The sequence below is a fragment of the Coregonus lavaretus genome, assembly GCF_964263955.1.
Source record: "Coregonus lavaretus genome assembly, chromosome: 26".
In the NCBI taxonomy this organism is placed as follows: Eukaryota; Metazoa; Chordata; class Actinopteri; order Salmoniformes; family Salmonidae; genus Coregonus; species Coregonus lavaretus.
Genome location: NC_140013.1, coordinates 1459505 through 1483276, shown reverse-complemented (window position 1 = coordinate 1483276; position 23772 = coordinate 1459505). Strand labels below are relative to the sequence as shown.

The window sequence follows — 23772 nt, the reverse complement described above, 5'->3', positions numbered from 1 at the left end:
AAGGTTGCGACGGCGCATTACCATCTGTGTAGGGGCAGAGTGAGTAGTGTTGGAGGAGAGCGAGAGAGAAAAGGATACAAAGTAGTGGTCGGAGACATGGAGGGGAGTTGCAGTGAGATTAGTAGAACAACAGCATCTAGTAAAGATGAGGTCAAGCGTATTGCCTGCCTTGTGAGTAGGGGGGGACGGTGAGAGGGTGAGGTCAAAAGAGGAGAGGAGTGGAAAGAAGGAGGCAGAGAGAAATGAGTCAAATGTAGACGTAGGTAGTGTGAAATCCCCCAGAACTGTGAGGGGTGAGCCATCCTCAGGAAAGGAACTTATCAAGGCGTCAAGCTCATTGATGAACTCTCCAAGGGAACCTGGAGGGCGATAGATGACAAGGATATTAAGCTTAAATGGGCTAGTGACTGTGACAGCATGGAATTCAAATGAGGAGATAGACAGATGGGTCAGGGGAAAAATTGAGAATGTCCACTTGAGGTGAGGATTCCTGTGCCACCACCCCACTGACCAGATGCTCTCGGGGTATGCGAGAACACATGGTCAGACGAGGAGAGAGCAGTAGGAGTAGCAGTGTTTTCAGTGGTAATCCATGTTTCCGTCAGCGCCAAGAAGTCGAGGGACTGGAGGGTAGCATAGGCTGAGATGAAGTCTGCCTTGTTGGCAGCAGAACGGCAGTTCCAGAGGCTGCCTGAGACCTGGAACTCCACCTGGGTGGTGCGTGCAGGGACCACCAGGTTAGAGAGGCAGCAGCCACGCGGTGTGAGGCGTTTGTATAGCCTGTGCGGAGAGGAGAGAACAGGGATAGGCAGAGGCATAGTTGACAGGCTGCAGCAAATGGCTACAATAATGCAGAGGAGATCGGAATGAAATGAACTAAACATCTGGGAAAGGAGAGAGCGGGGCCTCCCTCACCACAACTCCCAAATATAACTCTCCCAACTTCCACCTCAGAAACTATAATTGTTGTAAACTACAGCGGTTCAATGTTTTCTAGGAATAGACTAACTTAGTTTATTCAGCTAGCTAACTAGGTACAGTATTATTCCGTGAAAATCGCCCGGGCACCTAGTCATAAGACGCCACAGCCAGCTAGCATGCCGGACTCCAACAACACGGTTTAGCGCCAATACTCGGCCACAACAAACCACCAGTGTATCAACACGCAAGCAGATCGTTCGTGTCTGTGTCTAACGTTGTGGGTTAGTCCCGACAGCTTGAGCGAGTCCGTCGTCAACTTATTCAGCCAGTTAGTTAGCTAGAATAGTTAGCAAACTAGCTAGCCATTGCTTTCAGACAAAGAAGAACCCCTCCTTTCACTGCACGAACACACAGAGAGAGCCAAACTAACGTTAACTAGTCACCCATGTCCCGAATTCCTTGAACGACTCGGGCTACCAATATGTAAAAAACAAAACACAACTGTAGGTTATGACTTACCCCTAGCAGCTACTGTTAGCTAGCCAAGTGCAAAGCTAGTCTTGGTCATAGAGTCCTCTCATCTTCATTTCTGTGTTTCTAATATACCTATTCCACATGTCACTGTGTCTCAGGCTGGAATTCAATCAAAACCGCCTCAACAGTTTCTTTAATTACAAACTAATGCTCATGCATGCATACTTTTTATTCTGATGAATATCTATACTATATGTGGGTAGTCTACCTGGTTGTTGTTGTAGATTTTAAAGTACACTTTTAGAAAAAATGGTTCCAAAAGGGTTCTTCGGCTGTCCCCAATAGGAGAGCCATTTTGGGTTCCATGTAGAACCCTCTGTGGAAATGGTTTTACATGGAACCAAAATGGGTTATTCAAAGGGTTATCCTATGGGGACAGCCAAATAACCCTTTTCGGTTCTAGATAGCACTTCGTTTTATACTCTTAGAAAAAAAATCTGATTTTATTTGACTATGGGAATCAAGAGCTATGCTCTAAATACTGCAAAGCGGGTTTGATCGAATTGAGCCCTAAGTGTCTCCAAGTTATGTTTAATTCTACATCTCTGTTCAGTGCCAGTGTATCTGGACAGGCAGACCAAGCCAAGTGTAATGATGTCATGTCATAGTATTGTGAGGACCGAGGTAGAGTTACGAGATAATTGGTTTGGGGCCATGGAGTCTACATTCCTTATGTCAAAGGAGATTACTGATGTTTAGGGTAGTATGATTGATGGACAGGATATAATGACTTGGGGTAAAGGGTAATAACAGAGAAAGGGAGTGCCTATGATGGTTGCCAGATGTATGTGAAAGGAAGGATAACCAAGAGTATAAAAGCTGTGAGATTTGTGTGTGTGGGCAGTTCAACTGACAAAGGGCAGAGCTATGTCCGTTTGTTAGATGAACCCACAAGCTCGTGATCCAATAAATACTTGGTATAAAATCTCCACAGAATGTCTAAGTAAATTCTTACATTCTTGATTACTTGAATACGCGAGAAACTCATCATAACAGATTGCCGTCTTCATGAACAGGATACAGTCTACAGCTTAGCTAACAGGTAAGCAGACTTTCATTCTATTATAATGTTAAAATCTGCTTATCTGTGGTAAAGCTGAACTGTAACAAACGTTTAAAATTCTATATTTTAAAGGGGGACGATGAGTGGTGTTGAGTTATGTAAGGGATGTAAGGAGAATATCAAATTGGACTATGATATGGTGTTATGATTCAAAAATAGTGTGTTTTAAAGTACTGAGTAAAGGCAATAAGTGGACAAACGAATAGTCGCAGAGCATCTATGATGTTAAGTACATCATGTAGAGAGAGTGGATTCATCCATTAATGTAAAACAGTACGGTCGGACCATCATATAATAGGCATATACATTACTCTTACTGAATTTCCACGTGGGCGAGGATATTGGAAATGTAATCAAAGCCTATTGGATGATCATTTATTTATAATTAGAACAAAGGAATTTATAACTGACTTTTTCCAACATAACATAGGTACAGCGAATCCCCTTATTGTATGGGACACCTTTAAATGTGCCTTTAGAGGCCATGCAATTCAGTACTCATCTCGAAAACAAAAGCAATTTAGGTCAAAAGAGTTTATACTAAGAAAGGAAATAGAAAGTCTAACAGAACAGATAGATGGCAATAAAAACTGTAACATAGAGGCTCAGAATAAATTAGAGGAAGAAGAAGAAATGGAGAAACTTATTCAAGAAAGATCAAGTGTAATATATTATAAAAATAAAGCAAACTGGATGGAATATGGGGAAAAATGCACAAAATTCTTTTTTAATCTTCAACATAGGAATGCTACCAAAAAGAACTTAATGAAACTGGTTACAATTGACGGAGTCACCCATAATTCACCAAATTATATTTTGAAGGAAGAAACAAAGTACTTTAAGCATATGTTTTCTTTTCAGTCGCCTCCATCTCCTCTAACTGAAGCTAATTGTAGAGATTTTTTTTCTATTGATAATGTCAAATTAACAGCCACACAGAAAGACTCATGTGAAGGTGAAATTACAGAGGAGGAACTTCTGGATGCAATTAAAGACTTTAAGTCCGGAAAAACTCCAGGGTTGGATGGCATACCAGTCGAGGTATACCAAACCTTTTTTGATATACTAAGAGGACTGTTATTAGCGTGTTTTAACCACTCCTATGTAAATGGTAGATTATCTGACACTCAAGAAGAAGGTCTGATCTCATTATTACTGAAACAGGATACAAGTGGAAAATATAAAGATCCAGTCCATTTACAAAATTGGAGGCCCCTTACACTTCAGTGTTGTGATGCAAAAATCCTAGCAAAATGTATAGCGCATAGAATTAAAAAGGTATTGTCGGATATTATTCATTCTAATCAGACAGGTTTTTTACATGGAAGATACATTGGAGATAATATAAGGCAAGTATTGGAAACAATAGAACACTATGGAAAATATGGGAAACCAGGCCTGCTATTCATAGCAGACTTCGAAAAGGCATTTGATAAAGTTCGACTGGGGTTTATATATAAATGCCTGGAGCATTTCAATTTTGGAGAATCTCTTATAAAATGGGCCAAAATCATGTATAGTAACCCTAGGTGTAAAATAGTAAATAATGGCTATTTCTCCGAAAGTTTCAAACTGTCAAGAGGAGTGAAACAAGGTTGTCCACTATCGGCATATCTATTTATTGTGGCCATCGAGATGTTAGCTATTAAAATCAGATCCAATAATAATATCAGAGGATTAGAAATACAGGGCTTAAAAACAAAGGTGTCATTGTACGCTGATGATTCATGTTTTCTTTTAAATCAACAACTAGAATCCCTCCACAGCCTCATAGAGGATCTAGATACATTTTCTAACCTCTCTGGATTACAACCAAATTATGACAAATGTACTATATTACGTATTGGATCACTAAAAAATAAAAAATTTACATTACCATGTAGTTTACCAATAAAATGGTCTGATGGTGATGTGGATATACTCGGAATACATATCCCAAAGGAAATAAATGATCTCACTTTTAAAAAAATTAATAGAAAGTTAGCAAAAATAGATAAGATCTTACTACCATGGAAAGGAAAATACCTGTCAATTTGTGGAAAAATCACCCTGATTAACTCTTTAGTATTATCCCAGTTTACCTATTTGCTTATGGTCTTGCCTACGCCTAGCGAACAGTTTTTTAAATTATATGAGAAAAAAATATTCAATTTTATTTGGAATGGCAAGCCAGACAAAATTAAAAGATAATATTTATATAATGAATATGAATTCGGAGGACAGAAATTATTAAATATTAAAGCATTAGACCTATCACTAAAAGCTTCAGTCATACAAAAGTTATACTTAAATCCGAACTGGTTCTCAAGCAAATTAGTAAGATTGTCTCACCCAATGTTCAAGAAAGGCCTTTTTTCCCTTTATTCAGATTACAACCTCTCACTTTCAGTTATTTGAAAAGGAAATAATCTCCCAAATGTCACTATTTCTAAAACAAGCCATAGAAAGTTGGTTGCAATTTCAATTTAATCCTCCAGAAACGACAGAACAAATAATGCAACAAATATTGTGGTTAAATTCAAATATACTAATTGACAAAAAACCTTTATTTTTTGACAGAATGTTTAAAAAAGGTATAATCTTCATAAATGATATCATCGGTAGGACTGGTGGAGTTATGACGCACATGCAGCTAACAAAAACATATGGAAATGTCTGCTCTACCCAAAATTACAACCAAATAATTGCAGCCTTACCGCAAAAGTGGAAGAGGAAAGTGGAAGGGGGAGAAAGTAAGGAACTTGTCTGTCGGCCTTGCATTAAAGAACATAATTGGTTAAGGAAAACTGTGATGAATAAAAAAAGTATATCAGTTTCACTTAAGGACCAAAGGATTGACAGCCGTCCCATATAGATTGCAAAATAGTTAGGAAGAGATCTTTGACGTACCGACCCCATGGCATAGTGTTTATGAACTGACACGCAAAACGACACCGGATTCAAAAATTCTTGCTACCAATAGAATGTTATTTATATGGGGGTACAATCTTCCCAGCTCTGCAGATTTTGCTGTGAAGAGACAGAATCATTAGATCATTTGTTTTGGTTCTGTCCATTTGTAGCTTGTTTTTGGACACAGGTCCAGGAATGGCTAAAGGATTGCAATATTTACCTGGAACTAACCTTGCAGATGGCATTACTGGGTGATCTGAAAAGTCATAGTCAATCAATCAATAATATAATAATACTTTTAGCAAAAACATTTATTTTTAATTCACAATCTGTAGAAGCAATGAGAATAGAAAGGTTCAGAACTTTTGTAAAACATCACAGTACGGTTGAAATATATATGGCAAATAGAAATCCTATATGGATGGTGTTAAGAGATAGATGGGAGGTATTGAATAGAGTTGAAGGATGGGACTAATAACAAATAACAACAAATAATAACAAAGATAGCTAATAATGTAAGCATACTGTGTCCATAATAAGTATATAGGTTGTATGTTGGGAGCTTTTGGGAAAGAGCACAGTTAGAAAGATATGGCATATAGAAGCAAACCGGATGGACATCATGAAAATGATCGGAGAGGTTGAGAGTAGAAGAAGTTCAGGAGCAAAAAAATTAAATAAAATTAAAAATATATATATATAATAGAATTATTGTAAAATTAACTCTGTCCATAAGGTGTAGATAGTAAGTATAGACCGGAAGTAGAGGCCTGGGCATTGTTGTTCACTAATTTACTCCAAATAGGGAAAGGATGGTGGGGTTGAAAAGTAATAAAGGGGAGTATATATATAAAAATAAAACATGGGGGATTGGAAGTGATGCAGACAATTACATTGATAGAAGATACAATCTATCTGCAATATTAAGCTGATCCATTCCCCCCGAAAAAATAAAAACTAAAAAAACTTTAAAAAAAATAAAAAATAAATAAATAAACAGTATATTACAAAATTAGTGGGCTCAGGCCAGTGTTGTGGGTTCGTTTCCCACGGGGGGCCAGTATGAAAATGTATGCACTCACTAACTGTAAGTCGCTCTGGATAAGAGCGTCAGCTAAATTACTAAAATGTAAATGTAATGTAAATGTAAACCCTTGATGTTAGATACGTCATAAAGAGGGGGCAAGGAACCCTTGATGTGAGCTAGGATGTGAGCTAGGATACATAATAAAATGGAATAGAGTGGGTTTTTAGACCCGTAGTGTGTAAGACATTATAAAAAAATAGGTTACGGACCTTGTAGATGTGGGAGGACATCATAAAATGAAATAGATGATGCAAAACTCAAAACGGCCAGGTGAGAGAGCCGATGAAATGTAACATATTGAATCATAGCACCAAAATGACATTTAAAGGAAAACTACATTTTAATACATATCAGGATGGAGATTTTAATATAAGTATTTAATTACTAATAATTGCATGTACTAATAACAGTAATGAATGGCCAGCTTAGTACACTGGTATATATAAAAAAAAGTCACCATTAAGAGTAAAGCAGAGCTTCATTTAACTTGAAGAGAGAGACAGGAAGTGACGAAATTATTACAGGCAAATCCGCAGTTAGAATAAGTATTTTGTAAAAGTAATGTAAAATTAAGTAATTGAATGGGACAAAATTGGCAATTTTATGAGCAAAGAGCAGAAGGTAATTTGAATCTGAAGGTTGCAAAATAAGTTCAAAAATTGGTATAATAATTTGATATAAGTTTGGATAAGAAGTTACAATATATAACATAATAAGGTACCAAGGAGTGGTAAATAGAGCTTGATGTTATTTTAGAGAGTAGTGGAAAGTCTGTGTTTTCTGGGACAGGCATGGCAGTGTCCTTGGAAATTACAGGCAGTTTTTTTGGTTCCGCTGGGAGAATGAATGAGAGGCTGATTTGGGTTGAATGAGGATTGTTAAACTAACGAAGGGATTCTTTGATGTGAGTACCTAGAAGTTTCTAACGGTCTATATGGAGTTTGTGACAAATGTGAAAATATGATCCATTTTACGTGTGGGTAGGTGATTATTAGAGATTTCATAAAATAATAATTGGAATAATAATTATATATAGGCTTGCTCACCCACAACGTAGACGTACGTCGGGGGTGGAAAAGTAATTAATATGGGTTTTCTAAGTTTGTACCGTAGCTGGATAATGTGATCGAGATAAGATTTAAGGAATAAACTGACCGTGAGTAAAGTGGTTTAAGACAAGTTATAATATTGTACAAAGCCAATTTAGGGTTTCCATCTAAATAAAACTCATTATGGAGCGAATATGATGTAATAAAGGAATTTCATTATGTCGCAAGGGAAACATAATACGTTTTATTAAAATCGCCAGATCTATTTCCAAATCAATGAATGTGGATTTGACTCGTTGACTGCTAATTTATTCATTTTGAGCACGTGAGATCTTTGCAAATAAACACTTGAAATACTTTTTAAGGCTATTTTCTTGTAATTGTGTCGTTATTATGTACCAGAGGTTAAGACCACAAACCATTGTAGTTGGGCTATTTGTGGGACTTATTGTCTTTTCAAAAGGCATGGGTTCCATGGTACTGACTAAAATCTGGGTTTTGGAGTGTAATTCATATGATGGTAAACTACAGCAAGTGTTTGGTGTTACTTGTAGCCTACGTAGAAAGGATAGTTACCTACATCTGCTATATTCTGATAATGGAGGAGTGTTGTTTTAAGATGAGCTGTGACTATAATCTTAGTTGATGGCAAGGGAAATAGGATATAGTTTACGACGCATGGAGAAGTGAATGTCTTATATTCATGAAAAGTGAAGCAAGGGAACATATAGAATAATGGGAATATTAAACAAACACTAGGGATAACGTAGCTTTGTTAGAAATATTATGGACATACTATCGTAATAGATAAACTGACCCAACATGACGTTACTACAGCAATTTAGGATGGTTAATGTTGTTACATTCGTTTTTAAAACCTACGATAGAGGTAAATGCAGAACGCGGTTTGAGCATGGATGTTATTTGGTATACTAGTAAGAAGGGGTTTCCATGTTTTGTCTGCGGGTGTTAGCAACTGTGTCTTGCTGAAACGTGAGAGTGCTGTAAGGGACATTATGGGTTAAATTAGGAGTACAGGGATCTGTGGTTGCTGTGGAGAAGGAAGTCATAGGGGGTTGAATGTTATCTGTGTGAAATGGCTAGCTAGTTAGCGGTGAGAGCTAGTGGGGTTTCATTTGATGACGTCACTTCCTCTATGAACTGGAAGTAGTTGCTTTGAAAGGATGGCTGATTTTGTGGAGCGACTGGTAATGGTGTTTCGATGGTAAATGTTGTCTATGTGTAGAGGGTCCCTGGTTCGAGCCCAGGAAGGGACAGAAAGCAAATATTTTACATTGATGCTGTTGACCTAGATTACTAGATGAATTGATAACATGACGTGAAAGGAATTGTCTTACCAACACATAGCGAATAGTATAACATAGTAATTAAAGTTGCATATCGGTGAATAGATGTTTTGTTAATTTTGACTATAACTTCACAATAATTTATATTTGGTTGAGGTACCGTTATATGGAAAGGTAGCGATAGAGAATAATAGATATTGTAGAGGGTTTACAAAGTAAGTAAGTTCATTGGGTGATGAGACATGTTGAATTAATGTTGAATTGGATTGTTTGAAGAAGGTTAAGTAGGTTCATTGGGATGATATGAAGATCATGTCTAGATAGTTGAATATGGAACGTTATTTGATCATTGGGAATTATTATTACATTATATAGTTTGTTTAAACAACAAGGAGTTAAGCAGACAGTTCATTACTTCTAAAAAAAATAATGATAATCTGTTTATGCTATGTTGAATAATGGGATATAGTTTTTACTATTAGGATGATGGATTATTAAATTTTTTGTGAGTTATGAAGTTATTAAACAATAGGTTTATATTTTATAACATCAATACGACAGGTTGCGAGGATTAAATTAATAGAAAGTGGTTATAGGTTTATATTAGAAGGTGTGGTGTACTTAATGAAACGTGTTATTATCTAGTGTCTTCTAAGTGGGAGTTTTTTTCTCCAGGATTGATGGAAGTCTCCTATAGTATTATGTTAGGGGTAAAGTAGGAGACTACGTATCAAACCATTTTTAAATCGATGCCGGGGATAAGATATCTAGTCTTACTTAAGAGGAGTACGTGATTGTATTGGATAATATATGAAATTAGACATTTAGAGGGAAGTTAGGAACAATATCAGGTGAAACAGATATTTCCTATGTTGATTGATCTAGTAACGATACTAGGATAATTTGACATGGGATCAAAAGGAGCAGATTCAGGGGTTGAATAATCAGTGTGAGAATTACAGAGGATGAAGTCTGAAAGGTAATCAATTTAAAATTATGATCGCAAACTCAGAGAACATTGAGTGGTTTTCATCTTTTTAGACATTTTAGGGAATCTTCTTATGGAGTAGTTATGAGGAATTAGATTGATACAAACGATTAGTGATGTGAGATAGGAAGGGGTGTATATTTGTATCATGTTTTGTGTGTACTTACTATCTTTGGATTACTGATTGTAAATGAATGTTAACAACATGTATAATTTATATTCCAGGAGCAAGGGGATTACCTTATCTCATTGGAATATTGCCCAGGGCTAGGGTGGAACAGTTAGTAAAATTAAGTAGTCTTATTTTTAGGTCGTAAAAGGGAGCTACCAAATTAAGTAAGGCCTGGCTATTTTTGTTTGTTGTTTTCAATTGGGTTTTTCATATAAAACACAACACACCTAGTATGATGTTTATAAATGGTTGTTATTCTGATTTTAGGGGGTTTTCAACAGGTCAAAGGTGTAATGGGAAAGTCATTTTGAGAGGCGGAATCTAAAACAAAAATCCAGAAAATCACATTGTATGATTTTTAAGTAATTAATTTGCATTTTATTGCATGACATAAGTATTTGATCACCTACCAACCAGTAAGAATTCCGGCTCTCACAGACCTGTTAGTTTTTCTTTAAGAAGCCCTCCTGTTCTCCACTCATTACCTGTATTAACTGAACCTGTTTGAACTCGTTACCTGTATAAAAGACACCTGTCCACACCTGTCCACACACCTCTCCACAATGGCCAAGACCAGAGAGCTGTGTAAGGACATCAGGGATAAAATTGTAGACCTGCACAAGGCTGGGATGGGCTACAGGACAATAGGCAAGCAGGTTGGTGAGATGGCAACAACTGTTGGCGCAATTATTAGAAAATGGAAGAAGTTCAAAATAACGGTCAATCACCCTCGGTCTGGGGCTCCATGCAAGATCTCACCTCGTGGGGCATCAATGATCATGAGGAAGGTGAGGGATCAGCCCAGAACTACACTGCAGGACCTGGTCAATGACCTGAAGAGAGCTGGGACCACAGTCTCAAAGAAAACCATTAGTAACACACTACGCCGTCATGGACTAAAATCCTGCAGCGCACGCAAGGTCCCCCTGCTCAAGCCAGCGCATTTCCAGGCCTGTCTGAAGTTTGCTGATGACCATCTGGATGATCCAGAGGAGGAATGGGAGAAGGTCATGTGGTCTGATGAGACAGAAATAGAGCTTTTTGGTCTAAACTCCACTCGCCGTGTTTGGAGGAAGAAGAAGGATGAGTACAACCCCAAGAACACCATCCCAACCGTGAAGCATGGAGGTGGAAACATCATTCTTTGGGGATGCTTTTCTGCAAAGGGGACAGGGCGACTGCACCGTATTGAGGGGAGGATGGATGGGGCCATGTATCGCAAGATCTTGGCCAACAACCTCCTTCCCTCAGTAAGAGCATTGAAGATGGGTCATGGCTGGGTCTTCCAGCATGACAACGACCCGAAACACACAGCCAGGGCAACTAAGGAGTGGCTCCGTAAGAAGCATCTCAAGGTCCTGGAGTGGCCTAGCCATTCTCCAGACCTGAACCCAATAGAACATCTTTGGAGGGAGCTGAAAGTCTATATTGCCCAGCGACAGCCCCGAAACCTGAAGGATCTGGAGAAGGTCTGTATGGAGGAGTGGGCCAAAATATCTGCTGCAGTGTGTGCAAACCTGGTCAAGACCTACAGGAAACGTATGATCTCTGTAATTGCAAACAAAGGTTTCTGTACCAAATATTAAGTTCTGCTGTTCTGATGTATCAAATACTTATGTCATGCAATAAAATGCAAATTAATTACTTAAAAATCATACAATGTGATTTTCTGGATTTTTGTTTTAGATTCCGTCTCTCACCGTTGAAGTGTACCTATGATAAAAATTACAGACCTCTACATGCTTTGTAAGTAGGAAAACCTGCAAAATCGACAGTGTATCAAATACTTGTTCTCCCCACTGTAAGTGTGCATTATGACAGTTGAAATGGGTGATAAAGTTGAGGGTTTAAATTTTCATTGATGAGGATAAAGTGAATCAATAAGCATCGTCATTTTAAATTTGGTTGAGTTAAGTAATTTGGTTGGTTATAATTTATAACATTAATGAGAAATTTAATAAATATGTTTTAGTGTAATTATTTTCTAAATGAAGGATAGTGATTGTTAAATTGAGAAATGTTTTATATAGATATTATGGGTTAAAACAGTGATACATTATGGTAATGTCTTAGGATACATTTATATGATTTATTTTGAGTAGACATTGTTGAATCATACTGTTTTAAACATGGAAGTTAAGGTGAGGATTGTGAATGAAGTCATGAATATGTTGATTGATTGGGTTAACGTATTAACATATTAGTCATTATATATATTTTGAAGTATTGGGTGATATTGATATGGATGTTTAGAGTGGTAAATATCTATGTTGATAGGCAAGTACTTAATTAGTTATTGTCATGGGGTTATGATATTTTCATATGATCTGAATTTGGTTGAATTATTAAAGCAGGAATAGTTTAGGGATGTGTTGATGTAACAGGGAGTGATAATAGAGTGTTATAATGTGTATATCATATTAGGTATCTTAGGAGGACAAAGTCAGAGTTTAACATTGTATATATTAACAATCATGGGTTGTTAAGCAATTGGGTCTGAGATGTTACTCATTAGACTATGCAAGTGATAATCACTTAGGATTGGATGCTATTATAGTAGATAGAGGGAATATATGTGATTATATGGGGGATACATGTTGGATAGTAAGATTAGGAAGGTATTGGTAATTTAAATAAAGCTATGGGAAATATTAGAGACTTATAGGAAGGTATTAGGAGTATGAATAGAGATGTATCAGTCAATTAATGCAAGGAGAGAAAGGATACATTATTAATCTATATGTTATTCCAGTTTAGAGTCCATTGATAATGTTGATTGAGAAATGGGAATGTTAAGTTGGAAATGTATATCATGGAATTTAAGGTTTACAGGATTGAAGATGTGGATAGAAGACTATCTCAGTAGATCAGATAGCGCCCCTTGTGACCAGTGAAAAGCTTGGGGTTCATCTGACGGCGCAGGGATGATGAAGACGGATGTTTTTGTTATTTTTATATTCATGTGTATAGATTGTAATATCCATGTAACTTACAAAGTGTCATGGATCTTTGTATTTGTGGGGATGATGTCATGATGGTTACAATTTATTTTGATGAATGTTTTCTTGGTAGCATGTCTAAGAAATTGGTATATTTGAAAATGATGTATACAAAAGGTCATTTTAAAATGGGGGATGTCTATGTGGGATTTATCCTTATATATAAAAATAAGGTTTTGACTACATAGATTATTAGCATGAATATATAGTAGTTAATTATGTGTTTATCTTTTACTCAGACTGAGTTTATAGAGGTTTGAGAGGTTTGATATCGCATAAGATAGATGACTGAGAATTTATACCTTTGTTGATTAAATATATTGAGAATCAGGTTGGATTCAGGTATAAAAGGTAGAAAGGGGTCAATTCTCAGTTATCTAGCATAGTTTAGGATCTGGTCAGAGATATATATATATATATATATATATATATATATATATATATATATATATATATATATATATATATATATATATATATATATATATATATATATATGTACTACTGATTGGAAATATTGAAGTTATATGTAAATGGTTGGGGGTTAAGTCATGTCACTTACCACAAAAAAAAAAAAAAAGTGGATTGTAATGATGTCATTGTATTGTGAGGACCGAGGTAGAGTTACGAAATAATTGGTTTGGGGCCATGGAGTCTACATTCCTTATGTCAAAGGAGATTACTGATGTTTAGGGTAGTATGATTGATGGACAGGATATAATGACTTGGGGTAAAGGGTAATAACAACAGAGAAAGGGAGTGCCTATGATGGTTGCCAGATGTATGTGAAAGGAAGGATAACCAAGAGTATAAAAGCTGTGAGATTTGTGTGTGTGGGCAGTTCAACTGACAAAGGGCAGAGCTATGTCCGTTTGTTAGATGAACCCACAAGCTCGTGATCCAATAAATACTTGGTATAAGATCTCCACAGATTGTCTAAGTAAATTCTTACATCCTTGATTACTTGAATACCAGAGAAACTCATCATAACACCAAGCCAAGCCAAGTTTTCTGAGTGCCTCAGTCAGTGATAGTATGGCACAGAGACTTTGGGCAGAAGGTAGCAGCCTCTTGTTCATCTCCCTCTGTGCTTTTGCAGTAAAAAGCGGTGATCGATGTTGTTGTTGTGGAGGTGGAGGCATCCATGTGCCTCCGGGGAGCCGCCACCCGCCATTACCTACCTCAGTCCTTTCATGCGTGGCAAATCACCATCATTTTGTATCCCCCTTCTCTCCTTTCCTCCACTTCGCTCTTTACTCTCTCCTTCCCTCCACTTCTCTCTTTCTCTCTCACATTCCCTATCTCGTCTCCTTCTCTCCAGCTCTCTTTCTTTCTGTCTCCTTCTCTCCATCTGTCTCTCTCTTTCTCTCTCCTTACCCCTATCTCTCTCTTTATCTCTTTACCTTCAACTCTCCAACTCTCTCTCCCTCTCTCTCTCTCTCCATCTGCCTCTCCTATGACCCTGTCCCTCCAACTCTCTCTCCCTCTCTCTCTCTCCATCTGCCTCTCCTATGACCCTGTCCCTCCAACTCTCTCTCCCTCTCTCTCTCTCCATCTGCCTCTCCTATGACCCTGTCCCTCCAACTCTCTCTCCCTCTCTCTCTCTCCATCTGCCTCTCCTATGACCCTGTCCCTCCAACTCTCTCTCCCTCTCTCTCTCTCCATCTGCCTCTCCTATGACCCTGTCCCTCCAACTCTCTCTCCCTCTCTCTCTCTCCATCTGCCTCTCCTATGACCCTGTCCCATCATTTTGTCTCTTTCACCTCAACCCCCTCCAAAGTGTGACAACTGACCGAGTGCTAAATCAATGTATGTATAATTAATAGCTGAGTTATTGTAGAGATTGAGGCAGACGTATTGTAATGATTTCCCTCTTCCTCCCCAGGGTTCTCTTCACCACAGCTCTCCTGTCTCTCTCAGTCGCCATGGTGGGAGTAGGAGGGGCTACTCCAGCCGCCACTCAATCCAGTGTCCACTCAGGTGAGTGGCAGTTCAGACAAGGTTTTGATTGGTCAGTATTATGCTCCACTCCAAATATGACCCCTAGTCCCCTCCGTAGCAAATTAATGTAGATTAGAAAAGATTGGATGTGAATATGAGAATAGCTCCGCTTTGCTAAAAATCGGTCTTCTCACAAAAACGGTTTGGCCTACAAAACTATTATGACCACTCTATGGAAAGGGGAGACTCTCACGAACACGATGGGGTCACGGGACCTGTCTGAATGCAAACCATACAAACAAATGGAAGTATGGAGGTAGTTTTGGTCATTACTAGATTTGGTCAAATGGTAAAGTGCATTATCCTCATGATTCCTCTAATGAAAGTGTGTGCCCTGCCCCTGTGCCTGTTTCTCAACTCTCAATATTCAGCTCAATCGCAACTATTTTACAACCAATATATTTGATATGGCTTTGAGATATGGAATGGTGCGCACGCAAAATGCACAATGACCGTTGCGAGGGCATAGGCCTATAGGTATCATGGGTAGTAGCCTACAACTGCAAAGTTCTTTAGGACCTTTAAATGTACTGTTGGATGAGTACATGGCTACTAGCAGTGGGTATTATATTTAGTTCAGGGTAAATTTGGCACTGGACAACTTGACCGCCAAGATTTAAATTTACCGGACATCTGAGAAATTTACCAGATATCCATATGCATTGGGTGCGTAATGCATTAGGGCGTCCACCCACGGTGCTCAAAATCACATTTTAGATTATTGTAATTCTTATTAACAGAATCTAAATTAGCCTGTAAAGTTGTAATAAAATTAAGTAAAACGATGTTCTTATACCAACATGACAGGTTTTATTGAAAAGCAAATCATTGTGTTGCATCTTCATCCCTGCTATAAATCATAAATTAATATCATTTAAAAAAAAGAAAAAAACATTTAGCCTACACAACTTAATATAATTTGCAAACGACGTGTCCTATAGGCTATTTGTATTAACATTTTAATAAATAACAAAACACAGCTGTTTTCAAATACAATCTAGGCCTCTCTAATTTAATTTAGCCTGGGAATTAACATTTTAATTAGGTCTAATAAATAATAAAACATGGCTGTCTAGGAACACCAGGGCGGCCCGCCCCACTCCCCATTCCCGCTGCTATTCAGCACCACAGCAGTGGAAAGAGGACACTCTAGGCGGCCACAAAATGAAGGAATTATAAAACTGATGTTGGACAATTAAACTCTATGTATATAAACGAAATTCGTTAAGGCTGGTTCATTGAGAGAAAGCTTATTTTACAATGCTCCTGTGAAATGAGGCCCACGCCATGCATCATAAATGAAAGCACTTGTTTCCAAAGCTCAAATTATATCTCTCTTTTTACAGTTCTACTGGATGATGTTAATAAATGTTATGTTTATTATAATTTGAACGATCGTGGGGTCGTGACTCGTGTCGTGTGATACAGTGTATTCGGAAAGTATTCAGACCCCTTCCCTTTTTCCACATTTTGTTACGTTACAGCCTTATTCTAAAATGGATTGCAAAAATGTTTTTGTTCATCAATACCCCGTGTCGAGGCACAGAGCTGGGGATGGGTACCAAAAAATGTCTGCAGCATTTAAGGTCCCCAAGAACACAGTGGCCTCCATCATTTTTAAATAGAAGAAGTTCGGAACCACCAAGGCTCTTCCTAGAGCTGGCCGCCCGGCCAATCTGAGCAATCGAGGGAGAAGGGCCTTGGTCAGGGTGGTGACCAAGAACCCTATGGTTACTCTGACAGAGCTCCAGAGGTCCTCTGTGGAGATGGGAGAACCTTCCAGAACGACAACCATTTCTGCAACACTCTACCAATCAGGCCTTTATTGTAGAGTGGCCAGACTGAAGACACTCCTCAATAAAAGCCACATGACAGCCCGCTTCGAGATTGCCAGAAGGTACCTAAAGGACTCTCAGACCATGAGAAACAAGATATTCTGGTCTGATGAAACCAAGATTAAACTCTTTGGACTGAATGCTAAGTGTCACATCTGGAGGAAACCTGGCACCATACCTACGGTGAAGCATGGTGGTGGCAGCATCATGCTGCGGGAATGTTTTTCAGCGGCAGGGACTGGTAGACTAGTCAGGGTTGAGGGGAAGGTGAACGGAGCAAAGTACAGAGAGATCCTTGACGAAAACCTGCTCAAGAGCACTCAGGACCTCAGACTGGGGCGATGGTTCACCTTCCAACAGGACAATGACCCTAAGCACACAGCCAAGACAACACAGGAGTAGCTTTGGGACAAGTCTGAATGTCTTTGAGTGGCCCAGTCAGAGACCGGACTTGAACCCGATCGAACGTTTCAGAAGAGACCTGAAAATAGCTGTTTAGCGACGATCCCCATCCAACCTGACAGAGCTTGAGAGGATCTGCAGAGAAGAATGGGAGAAACTCTCCAAATACAGGTGTGCCAAGCTTGTAGCGTCATACCCAAGAAGACTCGAGGCTGTAATCGCTGCCAAAGGTGCTTCAACAAAGTACTGAGCAAAGGGTGTGAATACTTATGTACATTTCATATTATAATTTTTTTATACTTTTTAGAATTATTTTTCTTAAAACCTATTTTTGCTTTTTCATTATGGGGTATTGTGTGTAGATTGTTGAGGGAAAAAAAAGATTTAATCAATTTTAGAATAAGGCTGTAACGTAACAACATTTTGAAAAAGTCAAGGGGTCTCAATACTTTCCGAATGCTTGACCTCCCTTTGCACTAACTATTTTCACTGATTGTATACGCTGCTGCTACTGCTTCTTATCTATCATGTTTCCTAGTCACTTTACCCCTACCCATATGCACATACCTACCTCAATTATCTCGTACCCCTGCACATCGACTCTACTGGTACTCCCTTTATATAGCCAAGTTATCGTTACTCATTGTGTATTTATTCCTTGTCTTATTATCTTTCTATTATTTTTCTATTTTACTCCTTGGGAAGGGCCTGTAAGTAAGCGATTCACTGTTAGTCTACACCTCTTCTGTACGAAGCATTTGACAAATTAAAATTGATTTGATTATTTATTTATATATGAATCATAAACAGGTTTGGAAAGCCTTTACGCATGAAAGAAAGAAAACGATGGGTTGAATCATTCAGAAAATTGCCACATTCAGTTCTTTAACCCTTGGTAATGTTGGAAGATTAGTGTACATATAATTATAAAAGTGTACAATAGTAAGCTATACCCTTGTCTATTGCCTGCACTAACCATGGAACTGTGTGATGAGACAGCCAAGTATTGCGCCATGAGTCAGATTCAACCTGGTACGGCTTGGTCTGCGCTACGCTCCATAACGATTTAATTAGCCTACGTGGCTTTTCTTTGTATATTACCAACCATTAGTAATGATCCTCAGCAACAACCACATGGCGTTTACAAAGGAAACAAATGAAGGTAAACAAAACAATGTTATTAAATGGAATTATAATGTATTCTATAGCAACTGAAGGGAACTTCATTTGACCAGGGAATACATATATTTTTCAAATGTGCACTGCACAATACAACACAAATATACACAATATATACTGAACCAGTCAAAAGTTTGGACACACCTACTCATTCAAGGGTTTTCTTAATTTTTACTATTTTCTACATTGTAGAATAATAGTGAAGACATCAAAACCATGAAATAACACATGGAATCATGTAGTAACCAAAAAAGTTGTATTTTAAATTCTTCAAAGTAGACACCCTTTGCCTTGACAGCTTTGCACACTCTTGGCATTCTCTCAACCAGCTTCATGAGGAATGCTTTTCCAACAGTCTTGAAGGAGTTCCCACATATGCTGATCACTTGTTGGCTGCTTTTCCTTCACTCTGCTGTCCAACTCATCCCACACCATCTCAATTGGGTTGAGGTCAGGTGATTTTGGAGGCCAGGTCATCTGATGCAGCACTCCATCACTCTCCTTCTTGGTCAAATAGCCCTTACACAGCCTGGAGGTGTGTTTTGGGTCATTGTCCTGTTGAAAAACAAATGATAGGCCCACTAAGTGCAAAACAGATGGCGTACCGCTGCAGAGTGCTGTGGTAGTCATGCTGGTTAAGTGTGCCTTGAATTCTAAATAAATCACTGACAGTGTCACCAGCAAAGCACCATCACACCACCTCCTCCTCCGTGCTTCACGGTGGGAACCACACATGCAAAGATTATCCGTTCACCTACTCTGCGTCTCACAAAGCCACGGCGGTTGGAACCAAAAATCTCAAATTTGGACTCATCAGACCAAAGGACACATTTCCACCGGTCTAATGTCCATTGCTCGTGTTTCTTGGCCCAAGCAAGTCTCTTCTTCTTATTGGTGTCCTTTAGTCATGGTTTCTTTTTAGCAATTCGACCATGAAGGCCTGATTCACGCAGGCTCCTCTGAACAGTTGATGTTGATGTGTCTGTTACTTGAACTCTGTGAAGCATTTTAGTTGGGCTGCAATCTGAGGTGCAGTTAACTCTAATGAACTTATCCTCTGCAGCAAAGGTAACTCTGGGTCTTCCTTTCCTGTGGCCGTCCTCATGAGAGCCAGTTTCATCATAGCGCTTGATGGTTATTGCGACTGCACTTGAAGAAACTGTCAAAGTTCTTGACATTTCCTGGATTAACTGACCTTCATGTCTTACACTAATTAACTTTTAAGAAGGCACACTTGTGGTGACTACCTCATGAAGCTGGTTGAAAGAATGCCAAGAGTGTGCAAAGCTGTCATCAATGCAAAGGGTGACTATTTGAAGAATCTCAAATATAAAATATATTTTGATTTGTTTAATACTTTTTTGGTTACTACATGATACCATATGTGTTATTTCATAGTTTTGATGTCTTCACTATTATTCTACAATGTAGAAAATAGTAAAAATAAAGGAAAAACCCTTGAATGAGTAGGTGTGTCCAAACTTTTGACTGGTACTGTACATTACTCTTACAGAATTTCCACATGGGTGAGGATATAGTAGATTTTCTCAAAGCCTATTGGATGACAACTTGTTTTGAACCAGGACAGAATCATTTATAACTTACTTTTTCCGACATAATATAGGTACAGCAGATCCCCTTATTGTATGGGATACTTTTAAATGTGCCTTTAGAGGCCATGCAATTCAATACTCATCTTTAAAGCAAAAGGAATTTAGGTGAAAATAATTCATATTAACAAAGGAAATAGAGGGACTAACATTCCAAATGGATAGCAGTAAAAACTGTACCATAGAAGCACAGAATTGACCTAAGTATTAAGACCCTTTGCTATGAGGCTCAAAATGTAGCTCCGGTGCATCCTGTTTCCATTGATCATCCTTGAGATGTTTCTACAACTTGATTGGAGTCCACTTGTGGTCAATTCAATTAATTGGACATGATTTGGTCCCACAGTTGACAGTGCATGTCAGAGCAAAAACCAAGCCATGAGGTCAAAGGAAATTTGTGCTCCGAGACAGGATTTTGTCGAGGCACAGATCTGGGGAAGGGTACCAAAACATTTCTGTAGCATTGAAGGTCCCCAAAAACACAGTGGCCACCATCATTCTGAATTGGAATAAGTTTGAGAACCACCAAGACTCTTCTTAGAGCTGGCCGCCCGGCCAAACTGAGCAATCGGGGGAGAAGGGCCTTGGTCAGGGAGGTGACCAAAAACCAGATGGTCACTCTGACAGAGCTCTAGAGTTCCTCTGTGGAGATGGGAGAACCTTCCAGAAGAACAACCATCTCTGCAGCACTCCACCAATCAGGCCTTTATGGTAGAGTGGCCAGAATCAAGCAACTCCTTAATAAAAGGCACATGACAGCCCACTTGGAATTTGTCAAAAGGCACCTAAAGGACTCTCAGACCATGAGAAACAAGATTCTCTGCTCTGATGAAACCAAGATTGAACTCTTTGGCCTGAATGCCAAGTGTCACGTCTGGAGGAAACCTGGCACCATCCCTACGCTGAAGCATGGTGGTGGCAGCATCATGCTGCTGGAATGTTTTTCAGCGGCAGGGACTGGTAGACTAGTCAGGGTCGAGGGGAAGGTGAACGGAGCAAAGTACAGAGAGATCCTTGATGAAAACCTGCTCGAGCGCTCAGGACCTCAGACTGGTGCGAAGGTTCACCTTCCAACAGGACAACGACCATAAGCACACAGCCAAGACAAAGCAGGAGTGGCTTCGGGACAAGTCTCTGAATGTCCTTGAGTGGCCCAGCCAGAGCCCGGACTTGAACCAGATCTAACATCTCTGGAGAGACCTGAAAATAACTGTTTAGCGACGCTCCCCATCCAACCTGACAGAGCTTGAGAGGATCTGCAGAGAAGAATGGGAGAAACTCCCCAAATACAGGTGTGCCAAGGTTGTGGCGTTATACCCAAGAAGACTTGAGGCGGTAATCGCTGTCAAAGGTGCTTCAAGAAAGTACTGAGTAAAGGGTCTGAATACTTATGTAAATGTGATATTTCAGTTTTGTTTTTATATAAAATAAATCATGTTTTAGCTTTTGCATTATGGGGTATTGTGTGTAGATTGAGGGGGGAAAAAACAATTTAATCAATTTTAGAGTAAGGCTGTAACGTACAAAATGTGGAAAAAGTCAAGGGGTCTGAATACTTTCCGAATGCACTGTATATTATAAAAATAAAGCGAACAGGATGGAATATGGAGAAAATTGCACCAAATTATTTTTTAATCTTCAACATAGAAATGCTACTAAAAATAATTTACTGAAACTTGTTACAAATGACGGCGTCACCCGTGATTCACCTCACAATATTTTGAAAGAGGAAGCAAGGTACTTTATGCATATGTTTTCATTTCAGTCTCCATCTCTACTAAACAAAGTTAATATAAGGATATTTTTTCTATTAATAATGTAAAATGAACAGCTGTACAGAAAGACTCATGTGAAAGCCAAATTACAGAGAAGGAACTTCTTGTTTTAATTAAAGCTTTTAAATAAAGTGGCTTGCGAAAGTATTCACCCCCCCCCCCCCCCCCCGGCATTTTTCCTATTTTGTTGCCTTACAACCTGGAATTAAAATGGATTTTGGGGGGGGGGTTGTATCATTTGATTTACACAACATGCCTACCACTTTGAAGATGCTAAATATTTTTTGAAACAAACAAGGAAACTGGAGCGTGCATAACTATTCACCCCCCCCCCCCCCCCCCCCCCAAAAGTCAATACTTTGTAGAGCCACCTTATGCAACAATTACAGCTGCAAGTCTCTTGGGGTATGTCTCTATCAGCTTGGCACATCTAGCCACTGGATTTTTGCCCATTCTTCAAGGCAAAAATGCTCCAGCTCCTTCAAGTTGGATGGGTTCCGCTGGTGTACAGCAATCTTTAAGTCATACCTTAGATTCTCAATTGGATTGAGTTCTGGGCTTTGACTAGGACATTCCAAGACATTTAAATGTTTCCCCTTAAACCACTCGAATGTTGCTTTAGCAGTATGCTTAGGGTCATTGGCCTGCTGGAAGGTGAACCTCAGTCCCAGTCTCAAAGCTCTGGAAGACTGAAACAGGTTTCCCTCAAGAATTTCCCTGTATTTAGCGCCATCCATCATTCCTTCAATTCTGACCAGTTTCCCAGTCCCTGCCGATGGAAAAACATCCCCACAGCATGATGCTGCCACCACCATGCTTCACTGTGGGGATGGTGTTCTCGGGGTGATGAGAGGTGTTGGGTTTGCGCCAGACATAGCGTTTTCCTTGATGGCCAAAAAGCAGAATTTTAGTCTCATCTGACTAGAGTACCTCCTTCCATATGTTTGGGAAGTCTCCCACATGCCTTTTGGTGAACACCAAACGTGTTTGCTTATTTTTTTCTTTAAGCAATGGCCTTTTTCTGGCCACCCTTCCGTAAAACCGAGCTCTGTGGAGTGTACGGCTTAAAATGGTCCTATGGACAGATACTCCAATCTCCGCTGTGGAGCTTTGCAGCTCCTTCAGGGTTATCTTTGGTCTCTTTGTTGCCTCTCTGATGAATGTCCTCCTTGCCTGGTCCGTGAGTTTTGGTGGGCGGCCCTCTCTTTGCTGGTTTTTTGTGGTGCCATATTCTTTCCATTTTTAAATAATGGATTTAGTGGTGCCGAGTGGCGCAGTGGTCTAAGGCACTGCATCGCAGTGCTAGCTGTGCCACTAGAGATCCTGGTTCGAATCCAGGCTCTGCTGTAGCCGGCCGCAACCGGGAGACCAATGGGGCGGCGCACAATTGGCCCAGCGTCGTCCAGGGTAGGGGAGGGAATGGCAGGCAGGGAGGTAGCTCAGTTGATAGAGCATGGTGTTTGCAACGCCAGGGTTGTGGGTTCGTTTCCCACGGGGGGCCAGTATGAAAATAATAATGTAAGTCGCTCTGGATAAGAGCGTCAGCTAAATGACGTAAATGTAAATGTAATGTTCAAAGTTTCTGATATTTTTTATAACCCAACCCTGATCTGTACTTCTCCACGACCTTGGTCTTCATGGTGCCGCTTGCTTGGTGGTGCCCCTTGCTTAGTGGTGTTGCAGACTCTGGGGCCTTTCAGAACAGGTGTATATATACTGAGATCATGTGACAGATCATGTGACACTTAAATTGAACACAGGTGGACTTTATTTAACTAATTATGTGACTTCTGAAGGTAATTGGTTGCACCAGATCTTATTTAGGGGCTTCATAGCAAAGGGGGTGAACACATATGCACGCACCACTTTTCCGTTATTTATTTTTTATACTTTTTTTTAACAAGTTATTTTTTTCATTTCACTTCACCAATTTGGACCTTTTTGTGTATGTCCATTAC

At 39.2% G+C, this 23772-nt stretch overlaps 1 protein-coding gene across 3 annotated transcripts in view; it reads left to right on the top strand.

Moving 5' to 3' along the window:
• Positions 1 to 23772, top strand: part of LOC311102176 (interleukin-1 receptor accessory protein-like) — a 68013-nt gene that overhangs the window by 32472 nt on the left and 11769 nt on the right. For 2 of the 3 annotated variants that reach the window (XM_084143425.1, XM_084143424.1), the window contains one exon: positions 14898 to 14992. In XM_084143425.1, coding sequence (XP_083999551.1) covers positions 14938 to 14992 — 55 coding nt within the window. In that variant the 5' untranslated portion in view covers positions 14898 to 14937. Of the gene's footprint in view, positions 1 to 14505; positions 14822 to 14897; positions 14993 to 23772 lie in introns of those variants that run through there. The other variant, XM_084143423.1, reaches the window with a different exon arrangement.